Here is an 11866-nt window from a genome sequence, read left to right on the forward strand (position 1 = left end):
CCACACGCTCGCCCCCTCCCTCCCTCCCTCCCTCGCCCACACGCTCGCCCCCTCCCTCCCTCCCTCCCTCGCCCACACGCTCGCCCCCTCCCTCCCTCCCTCCCTCGCCCACACGCTCGCCCACTCCCTCCCTCCCTCCCTCGCCCACACGCTCGCCCACTCCCGCCGCCCCTCTCCCTCACTCCGCCGCCCCTCTCCCTCACTCCGCCGCCCCTCTCCCTCACTCCGCCGCCCCTCTCCCTCACTCCGCCGCCCCTCTCCCTCACTCCGCCGCCCCTCTCCCTCACTCCGCCGCCCCTCTCCCTCACTCCGCCGCCCCTCTCCCTCACTCCGCCGCCCCTCTCCCTCACTCCGCCGCCCCTCTCCCTCACTCCGCCGCCCCTCTCCCTCACTCCGCCGCCCCTCTCCCTCACTCCGCCGCCCCCTCTCCTCACTCCGCCGCCCCTCTCCCTCACTCCGCCGCCCCTCTCCCTCACTCCGCCGCCCCTCTCCCTCACTCCGCCGCCTCTCCCTCACTCCGCCGCCCTCTCCCTCACTCCGCCGCCCCTCTCCCTCACTCCGCCGCCCCTCTCCCTCCCTCCGCCGCCCCTCTCACTCACTCCGCCGCCCTCTCCCTCACTCCGCCGCCCCTCTCCCTCACTCCGCCGCCCCTCTCCCTCACTCCGCCGCCCCTCTCCCTCACTCCGCCGCCCCTCTCCCTCACTCCGCCGCCCCTCTCCCTCACTCCGCGCCCCTCTCCCTCACTCCGCCGCCCCTCTCCCTCACTCCGCCGCCCCTCTCCCTCACTCCGCCGCCCCTCTCCCTCACTCCGCCGCCCCTCTCCCTCTCACTCCACCCCCCTCCACTCTCCCTCACGCGTCCCGCTCACACCCCCCTCTCCCTCACGCGTCCCACTCACACCCCCTTCTTCCTCACGGCTCCCCACTCACACCCCCCTCTCCCTCACGCGTCCCACTCACACACACCCCCATTCCCACTCTCTCCCAGCAATTAATTAGTGATTCCCCTGTCCGTTTTGTGAGATGGAAATAATCTAAACTGATCCCCTGTCCCTCCCACTTACCCGATGTTCTTGTCCATTGAAAATCCTCTCGTATGTTAACAATGAGCTGACTCCATCCACCCCTTCTTCAATCGCCTGTTCCAGTCTGTCCCTGTAGAATTTTGTCAAGTAGAACAGCTGGTAATCGTCGCACTTTTTCAAGAATTCAGTGATAGTGGTGCTCGGATCTGTGAACACAAATGAAGTTGAAACACATGATCAACTTTCTACCCAGTCCGATTTCATTTCTTTCATAATGAGCAATCAATCTCCACTGTGAACCACGTTATTAAGCACCATCTTAAAGCTGTACAAACCACATATGCTGCATTCCACTGACCTGCATAGCCCTTCTTAAAAATAAGCAACAAATTTGTCAAGCATGACTTACTTTCAGCTTATCAATTCCAACCTCCTGGATCATCTCTGCATCTCCAAATGTTCACTAATTTAACTTTAAAATACAGATACCAAGGCCTAGATTTCTGCCCCTAGGTTGGCTCTGCAAAGCCTCCGTCCAAAACATCTGCCTGAGCTTCCGATTTTCTGTGTGGGGTAGGGTGGGCTAGAATAGGAGTTGAGGGAGGCGATCCGGGAAGAAATGAGGAGCCTGCCAGGCGCGGAGGTGGGATGGGCAGAAGGCCTGTCTTGAGGCTCTGGCACGGTGTCCAAAGATTTTTAAAAATCAAACATGTAACATTGCTCCAGCCTTCACCCCTTTACCCCCTCACCACTTACACGCTACCCAAGCCTCTTCCCTGCCATCTCATGACCCTCACACGCCCTATGGCCTCTCGTGCCCAATGCCAAGGTATGCCCTCCAAAAAATCCCTATGGCTCCTCATGCCCCCCATGTCGATGTATGCTAACCCCAAACAACCCCTATGGCCTCCCATGCCAAGGTATGACTCCCCCACGGCCCTTTATAGCCCCTAATCCAACTTAGTGCCAACTCATGTCAACCCATGCCCACCCCTTGCCTTAAAACCTACCATGCCATGTCAACTATCATGCAGAGATGGGATACAACTTTATTTTAAGTGTTTATTGCTAACTTCACTATAGTCGAATAAATCCTTTCATTCATAAAAAGCCATGAACAACATTTACATTATTTCAACTAAATAAAGCCTTATGAAACTAAATAAAGCCTTAAATTAACAAATATTTCATTACCTATGTACAAGCATACAAATTAGGAGCAGGAATAAGCTATTTGGTCCTTTTGAGCTTGCTCCACGAATCTATAAGATCACAGAGGATCTGACTGTGGCCTTAACACCAATTTCCCACCGACCTCCGATACTCTTTGAATCCCTTGTCAAATAAGAATCTATCTAACTCAGCCTTGCAATTATTCAATGACCCTACCTCCACTGCTATCTGGGCAAGAGAGTTCCACAGACTCACGGCCCTCAGAAAAAAATATATATTTTTATCTCGATCTTAAATGAGAAACCCATTATTTTTAAAATATGTCCCTAGTTCAAGTCTCTCCAACAAGATGAAACATCTTTTCAACATCCACCCTGTCAATTCCCCTCAGGAACTCATGTGTTTCAATAAGATCACTTCTCCCTCATTCTTCTAAACTCCAATGGATACAGGGCCAACCTGTCCAACCATTCCTCATAAAATAACCCCTTTATCCCAGGAATCAGTTGAGTGAACTTTCTCTGAAATGCTTCAAATGCTATTATGTTCTTTCTTGAATAAGGAGACCAAAATGTACAGGGTACTCTAGATATGGCCCCTGTAGCAAATCATACCTACTTTGATATTCCACCCTGGTCCACTCCTCCATCCCCCCCTACACCTCAACCCCCTCCCATGGCACCTTCCCATGCAACTGCAGAAGGTGCAACACCAGCCCCTTCACTTCCCCTCTCCTCACTGTCCAAGGGCCCAAACACTCCTTTCAAGTGAAGCAGCATTTCACTTGCACTTCCCTCAATTTAGTCTACTGCATTTGTTGCTCCCAATGCGGTTTCCTCTACATTGGAGAGACCAAACGCAGTCTGCAGAACACCTTCGGTCTGTCCGCAAGCATTACCCAGACCTCCCTGTCGCTTGCCATTTCAACACTCGACCCTGCTCTCATGCCTACATGTCCGTCCTTGGCCTGCTGCAATGTTCCAGTGAGGCTAAACGCAAACTGGAGGAACAGCACCTCATCTTCCGACTAGGCACTTTACAGCCCTCCAGACTGAATATTGAGTTCAACAACTTTAGATCATGAACTCTCTCCTCCATCCCCACCCCCTTTCCGATCCCCCCACTTTTTTTTCCAATAATTTATTTAGATTTTTCTTTTCCCACCTATTTCCATTATTTTTAAATGTATTTCCATCCATTGTTTTATCTCTACCATTTAGCCTTTTTCAATTCCTTCACCCCACCCCACCCCCACTAGGGCTACCTGTACCTTCCTTGCCCTGCTTTCTACCTTTAGCACATTCCTTAAATTACAACGAATGCATCTACTATTTCATCAGCCACTTCTTTCAATACCCTAGGATGAATTCCATCAGTTTCTGGAGACTTGTCAGCTTTTAGTTCTAATAATTTTATCAGTGCCCTTTCCCTCGTGATAACCTCTGGATTATTACCTGAGCCACGAGCAAATTGGCAAAGGACAAGTCAGATTAGGGAGACAATGCATGGCTCAAAGGCTGATGTGGGAGAAGTGGTTCCAGTTTGTGGGACACTGGCACTAAAACTGGGAAAAGTGGGACCTGTAACATTGGCACGGTCTACACCTAAACCGTGCTGGGACCGGTGTTCTTGTGAGCTGCACAACTAGGGAAGCAGAAAGAGTTTTAAAATAAATAGTGGGGTCAAGGGATCAAACAGTAGAGATGAGGCAAAAGAGAAAGGTATTATTACGGGAAATGAGAAACAGGCCATGACAGGAAGGGATAGAGAGTACAAATCTAACAGTAAATCAACAGATGAAACTCGAGGTTATAAAAAGAATAAAAGGATGAAACTAACTAAAAGTTCTGCATCTGAATGTATGTAGCATTCGAAACAAAACAGATGAACTGAGAGCTCTGACAGAAATAAATAATTACCATTTGATAGTCATTACGGAGACATGGCTGCAGGACAACATGGATTAGGACATGAATATTGAAGGTTACAGGATATTTAGGAAGAACAGGAGGCGAGAAAAAGGTGTAGGGGTGGCTCTGTTAGTTAATGATGGTATTGTCACTAAGAGCCAGATGACCTAAGTTTAGGAAACCAGGATGTGGAAACGGTTTGGGTAGAGATGAGAAATTGTAAAGGGGAGAATCACATGTAGGAGTTGTGTACAGGCTCCCTAACAGTTACCACATGGTAGGGTGGAGCATAAAGAAAGAAATAATTGGAGCTTGTCTGGAAGGCATGGCGATAATCATGTGAGATTTAAAATTTACATATAGACTGGAAAAGTGAAATGGGCAAACTTAACCTAGATGAGGAATACAATGAATGTTTTCAGGATAGATTCTTAGAACAGGAGCCAACCAGAGAGAAGGCTATACTAGGGTGGAATGAGGTTTCCAATAGTAATTTTAAAAATAAATAAAACATTTTAAACATAATTTTTTTTATGTCCCTGTTCATGTGACTGAGTCACATGTAGGGACATGTTTCCCTTATTTTTAAAATCTTTATTTTTGATTGCAAAATTCTTCAGCTCCCTGAGGCAGCTCTGCGCCTTCAGGGAGCTTTCAGTGCACACTCCCTGCACACCCCTAATTATAACTCAGCGTAACTGAATGGGCTTTGAGTGGGGTAAAATCTAACCCGGACAGATTTTAAAGCTCGCGCTCCTCCCGCCCCAACCCTGGCAGCACTGAGGTCCTCAGTGCGCATTTCAAGCTGGTTGGCCGTTAATTGACCAGCCAGCGTGAAATCGAGGTTGGGGTCCGATCGTGGACAGTGGTCCGTTTCACAGCCACCTGCTGCCCCCGCCCAACGGAGGGAAAATCCTGCCCTATGTTTTCAAACTTAAATAAGGGCAATTATGAGGGCGTGAAAGCTGAGCTGGCTGAAGTAAATTGGCAAACTAGGTTAAAGGATAGGTCAATAGAGATGGAGTGGCTAATATTTAAGGGGATATTTCAGAATACACAGAATAGATGCATTCCAACGAGTAAGAAAAATTCCAAGAGACCAGATCACCATCCCTAGTTAATGAGAAAGGTTAAAGGTAACATCAAACTTAAAGAAAAAGTATATAATTGTGCAAAGACAAGTGGCAGGTCAGAAAATTGGGCTGAATATAAGGAACAGTAAAGAATAATAAAAACACTAATATGGAGGGAAAAATTAGAGTATGAGAGAAATCTAGCCAAAAATACAAAAACAGATAGTAAGTTTCTATAAATATTTAAAAAAGAAACGATTAACAAATTGACCACTGGTCATATAGAAAATGAGACTGGAGAATTGATAATGGAAAACAAGGAGATGGTAGGTGATTAAGCAGGTATTTTGCATCATTTTTCACTATATAGGTTACAAATAATATCCCAGAAGCAGCTATAAACCAGGAAATGGAAGTGGGGGAGGAAGTCAGGAAAATTACAACTCCCTCCCAACTGTGTCGCCACCTCTGCAAGGCCTGTCCTGGCAGTGGGACAGGCTAACTCAGGGATGGTACTGGTGGTGTCTGGGGCATTATCTGTAAGGTATGAGGATGACTATGTCTGGCTGTTGAGAGACAGCTCTCCTAATTTTAGCACTACGCTCCAGATGGTAGGAAGGAGGACTTTGCACGGTCGACAGGGCTGAGGTTGTTGTTGTAATTTCTGGTGCCTAGGTCGATGCCGAGTGGTCCGTCCAGTTTCATTCCTTTTTTATGACTTTGTAGCGATTTGATACAACTGAGTGGCTTGCTAGGCCATTTCAGAGTCAACCATATTGCTGTGGGTCTGGAGTCAGACTAGGTAAGGATTCCTTCCCTAAAGGGCATTAGTGAACCAGATGGGTTTTTACAACAATCGCAAAAGTTTCGTGCTCCTTTGTGGTCATCTTTAGACTTTAATTCCAGATGTTTATTGAATTCAAATTCCACCATCTGCCATGGCGGGAATCAAACCCAGGTCCCCGAAGCATTACCCTGAATCTCTGGATTACTAGTCCAGCGACAATACCACCACACCATCGCCTCCAATGAAACATTGGAGTAGCACCAAATTCCAGCCCAGTTAAATTCTCTAAGCTCAGCCTGCCTCTCATACTGGACCACTTGATCTCAAATAAGGTCATCTTTGGTCTGCAGAAAGTTGGAGAGTTTTTAGTCTTGGACCCTACCACAACGTGATCATGGATCATTCACAAGAACGAACTGTGTGATACAGTTCGGTTAGAACTAATTCAATCGATTCACCAGGTCATTGTGATGTGCTCATTATATTACCAAGTTTTGCTTCAGGCTAAAATAGGTACCAATGGCTTTGAAAATGGTCTCAAAGTCCGTGGTGGATTCCTCCACTCCCTGCCTCAGAAGCACATCATCTGCTACTGGACCTAAAGCATAAAGAAAGGAACTGACTTGATGCTTCTGCTCCTTAGTATGAAGGCCTGATGCTGCTCGATATCAAAGGAAACGGCGTTTCCATAACTCCCACTTCTGGCCTCCCTGCAGGATCTTGGGATATTCAAATGGGCGCGGTAGGGGCATGGACTGCTCGCCAGGTACGGCCATCATTACCCCTCTCCAGTTTTCCTCCTCTTTTCGTTGAGTCATAAATAGCAGCTGCTATTGAGTTTTCTTTCACTCTGTGGTTCCGTTGATAACACCAATATATTTTTTACATTAATGTCTCCACTACTGCCACTATGTTTTGGGTTGGTTTTCCTTGTCTGAGGACTCTAGGTGTAGTAATTGGTTACTGGACAGATTGTAGTCATACAGTGGTGTCAAATAAATACTTGTTCATTAAGACTACATCTAAACAGGTTACAAAGCAGCATGTTGTCCCGGGACATGGTGCTCCAACCTTTCTCTCTCCCTTTCTCAAGAGATGTAGTCCTAATGAACAAATGTTTATTATTCTCGAGAAAAAGAGAGAAAGTCTAACATGATGGACTGATGTATGTGATACATCATCATCTCTGTCATACATTAGTATATTCCATCTGGTAATCCTATATACCACACCAGCTAATCTGATTAGCCAGCAGCTTTCTGGTCCCAGGAGCGCCAGAAGCTGTAGTGGATACGGCTGTGACTGCAAGCAGTACCTAGAATCTAACTCCCGGGAGTCCAGGACCAGGTAAGTGTGGGGTTCTCAGGGCAATGTGGGAAAGTGAGGCCCGGGGGCGAGCTCAGGGGAATGGGGATGTTGGTGGGGAGGCCGAGGAGGAAGAGTGCACCTGCAGGGGCTGGACCTGTTTGGGGGGGCACCCCATGTTGAAATGTGGCTGCCAATGGAGGCACACCACCCCCCACCCCCCCCGCCCACCAACAATCTAACCTTCCCACCCGAGGCTTTTTTGGGAGTCTGCCCCGTCACTGAACCCCTCCCGCCAGCCTTAAAATTGAGGGTGGGTGGAAAAACACCCCTTAAGTGGTCAAAAATTGGCCCCTTAAGGGCCTCAATTAGGGCAAGTGCGGGTAGGCCAGCCTAGGCCTCGCCTGTCCAACTGTAAAATGGCAGAGAGGTTGAAGCGAGTGGAAGCCCAGTGGGAAGGCGACCCTAAAAATTTTATGGCCAACCCAGCCTACAAACCTGCCATTGGGGGGATCAGGTGGAGTTCAAGGTCAGCACAAATGGCCAACTAAAGGAAGACCCGAATAAATGTGAGGCAACTGCATGTCGACTATGCTCACTTGTGTTCTCCTCTCTCATTGCAGCAGGTTTGTTACCGACTCATGGGTCTTAGAACATCGAGATGCCAGCAATCTCTGGAGCTGAAGTTCATTCTGTGCCACTTGCCATCGGTTGCAGTCAGAGGCATGGTTGAAGGGAGGGAGGGAGGTGGATGCCCCCAAGGGGTATGGCTGGTGGAGGCCTGCCAACTCGCAACGCCAAACCTCCATCCTCCCGGGTGAATGGTTATGCCTGACCAGTGTTCATGTGGTTAGTCTTTATATGCTGCTAATTCAACGGTCTCTCCACTGAGCCTCGAGGATAGTGGAGACAAGTGGCGAAGTGCCTGCTTGAGGCTCCTTGCACATGACTCATCACCCTCGTCAAAAAGCAAAGTCCCCATGCACAGTCATGTATGAATGGGAGGCATACCCATCTCTGGTCCTCCAGAGTTTCCTTTAGCTGGGGTGGTTGGGGGTGGGGGGGGGGGGGGGGGGGGGGGGTGTTGAAATGCCATGGTCTAGGCAAAGGCCAATTGATGAGTTTAAATATGGCACCATGACCTTTGACCCCATAACATGGCGGTGGGGCGGGCAACTTCCTGCCCGCCAAGAGATTTGCTGAGCTCCTCGCAGATGCATAATTAATGAGCTGACCAGCAGTTATCATGCATGTTCAGCTTCCTGCCACCCATAATGGAAAATTCTTCCCCCTGTCTCTATCCACCTTCCAATACCAGGGCAGTTCCAGTATCATGGGCTCCCTTCACCTGTGTGTGTGATGTCCCTCTAAATGGGCACTTACTTCCCTATTTACACTCAGCCCAAGTCCTGTGCTCTCTTCCTGTGTGAGCCGCAGGCTCCTGCTCAGAACATATGTCTTTATCAGGACAGAAATCATGTTTTGAAATATATTGTGAACCTACCAGTGCCCATTCTCATTCCTGCTGAGGACGTTGAATTTTCTCTGTTTGGACCTTCAGCCATTGTGGTGACCGCCGTTCCCAGGTTCTGATGCTCTGCAATAAATATAGGTCAGGATTTTTAGGTTGTTGGAGTGTCCCTTCTTGCCATCACAAGAATAGTCAGCAAACACATTCCTGCCCATACTCACTGCCCCACAGTCATTTCACACTCCATTGAACGTTAATTGGCTGGGCGAAGTCCCACCTCAGAGAGCAGCCAGCCAATCTGATTAGCCAACAACTCTGTAGTCCCTGGAACTCCAGAAGCTTTAGTGGACAGGACTGGGACTGCATGCAGCCTCCAGAGCCCGAGTCTCAGGGTTCCAGCACCAGGTAGTTTTGGGGGTCTCAGGATTGGGCAGGGAAGGGAGCTGAGGCTCAGGGGGATGCAGGGGTGGTGGAGAGGCCAGGGGGAAGGGAAATACCATCAGGGACCAGGCATTTAGGGTGCAATGCGCAATGTTAAAAGGGGGAAGACGGAAGTACCCCATCCCACACCCCCACTTCACACCAGAGGCCTGAACCTGCTTAATTTTTGGGCTTCGCCCCTGCCCTGGAACTCCTGTCAGCCTGAAAATTGAGGCTGGGTGCGAAACGCTCCTTAAGTGGTCAATAATTGGCCACCTAAGGGCCTCAATTGAGGGAAGCAAACATTAAATTGCAGAGGTCAGGGAGGGTGGGAAGACCAAAGAGAAATTTTACACTCACCACCCCCATCCACAAACCTGCTGGTGGAGGTGTACATAACATTCTGCCCATAAGATTTGGGGGGCGGGGATTGTTTAGACAGGAATATTAAAATGAGAAGAAACAGTTTCCTTGTTAAACATGATACAATTCCCTCCTCCCCTATCATTGCAATAGCTGTAAGTTCTGGGATCGAGCACTTCCTGAGGGTTATGATCAACTCTCCGCATCTGGTGTGACACAGACAGCTGCCCAGTGAAATCCAGTGGTGCCCCCTGATCTCCACAACCTAGTTTCAGGCGAAGTGATTCAGTTTGTAGGAAGAACATGGAGAGACAATATAAAGTAAAGGGTACAATTGTAAGGCGGTGCAGGAGCAGAGGGGCCTAGGTGGTTATGTGCATTGAAGGTGGCAGGACAGATTGAGAGCACTTTTAATAAAGCATACAGTATCCAAGGCTTTATTAATAGGGCATAGAATACAAGAGCAAGGAGATTATGTAGTATAATTTACTAGTTCTACCTCAGCTGGAGTGCTGCATCCATTTCTGGTCACCACACTTTAGGAAGGATGTGAAGGCATAAGAGAGAATGCAGAAAAGATTCAAAAGAATGGTTCCTGGGATGAGGAACTCCAGTTATGAAGATAGGTTAGAGAAGTTGGGGCTGTTTTCCTCAGAGAAAAGGCTCAAAGAAGATTTGATTGAGGCATTCAAAATCATGAGGGTTCTGGACAGAGTAGATAAAGAAAAACTGTTCCACCAGTTAAAGGGTCGAGAATGATTTTGGCACAAGCCACCAGACGTTACAGGGCTGCGTATGTCATTATCGGTGCGTAGATCAATGCCAGGTGCTCCGTCCGGTATCATTTCTTTTTGACTTTTCTGTAGTGGTTTGGTACAACTGAATGGTACGCTAGGCCATTTCAGATGACATTCAAGATTCAACCACATTGTCGTCTTAAAGTCTACTACTACCTTCCTCACAGTTCACAATACTTCCAAGGTTTGTGTCATCAGCAAATTTTAGTGCACAGGGTACAATTCCACTGTAATTAAAATAGATCAAGAAAAGAAGTAACTCTCATACCGACCCCGGGGAAAACACTATACATCTTTTTCTGATCCAAAAAAGAATCAATCATTCAGCCCTATTCTTTGTTTCCTGTCACTCGGCCAACTTTGTATCCAAGAGCCTCTGTACTTTTTTTATTCCATGGGCTCTAACTTTGCCGAGGAGCCTATTAAGTGGCACTTTATCAAATGCCTTGATCAAATTCATGCACACATCAACCACATTACTCTCATCAACTCTCTGTTACTTCATCAAAAAGCTTAAATTAATAAAACTCAACTTCCCTTTAACAAACCTGTGGTAGCCTCCCTTAATTAATCCACATGTGTCCGTATCACTTAATTTTGTCCTGGATTGTGGGTTTCTGAGGTTATACTGCCTGGCCTGGCCTATGCCGCTTTTTTGAACAGGGATGTAACATGTGCAATTCTCCAGTCCTCTGGCACTCCCCCTGGATCTAAGGGGGATCTGATGATTATGGTCAATGCCTGCACAATTGCCATTTGTTTACTTCCTTGAGAATCCTCAGAGGCCTTCTCACAATCCTGGTGACTTGTCAACTTCAAGTACTGGCATCTTTTCAAATTCAATATAAAAGCAAAATGCTGCAGATGCTGGACATCTGAAATAAAAACAGCAGAGTAGGTCTGGCAGCATCTGTGGAGAGAGAAACAGGGTTAACAAAGAGACATAAGTTCCAAAGCAGAGTCACATTGGACTCGTATCATTAACTCTGTTTATCTCTGCACTGCTGCCGCCGGACCTGCAGAAAATTTTCAACAATTTCTACCTTCTATTTCCAAACTGGAAATTCAGACTAATATCTGCCGGGCAAGCCACATTACTCCTACGTGGGGCACCCAAAGAGCAGCACTGCACCCGAGAGCCAGGAAGCAACTACGTGGGAGAGACCAGGAGCAGCACTGTACCTGAAAGCAGCTGCGCCTGCGTGGGAGAGACCAGGAGCAGCACTGTACCTGAAAGCAGCTGCGCCTGCGTGGGAGAGACCAGGAGCAGCACTGTACCTGAAAGCAGCTGCGCCTGCGTGGGAGAGCCAAGGAGCAGCACTGTACCTGAAAGCAACTGCGCTTGCGTGGGAGAGGCCAGGAGCAGCACTGTACCTGAAAGCAGCTGCGCCTACGTGGGAGAGCCAAGGAGCAGCACTGTACCTGAAAGCAGCTGCGCCTGCGTGGGAGAGCCAAGGAGCAGCACTCCACTTGAAAGCAGCTTCGGCTGCGTGGGAGAGCCAAGGCTCAGCACTGTACCTGAAAGCAGCTGCGGTTGCCCGGA

At 48.3% G+C, this 11866-nt stretch overlaps 1 protein-coding gene across 1 annotated transcript in view; it reads right to left on the reverse strand.

Moving 5' to 3' along the window:
- Positions 1–11446, reverse strand: part of LOC144672016 (NACHT, LRR and PYD domains-containing protein 3-like) — a 109555-nt gene extending 98109 nt beyond the window's left edge. Inside the window, 4 exon segments of the mRNA XM_078533956.1 lie at positions 1064–1230; positions 8777–8869; positions 10872–11233; positions 11367–11446. Coding sequence (XP_078390082.1) covers positions 1064–1230; positions 8777–8837 — 228 coding nt within the window. The 5' untranslated portion in view covers positions 8838–8869; positions 10872–11233; positions 11367–11446.
- Between the last annotated feature and the right edge of the window lie 420 nt (positions 11447–11866).

The sequence above is a fragment of the Cetorhinus maximus genome, chromosome 35 (assembly GCF_964194155.1).
Source record: "Cetorhinus maximus chromosome 35, sCetMax3.hap1.1, whole genome shotgun sequence".
Classification (NCBI taxonomy): Eukaryota; Metazoa; Chordata; class Chondrichthyes; order Lamniformes; family Cetorhinidae; genus Cetorhinus; species Cetorhinus maximus.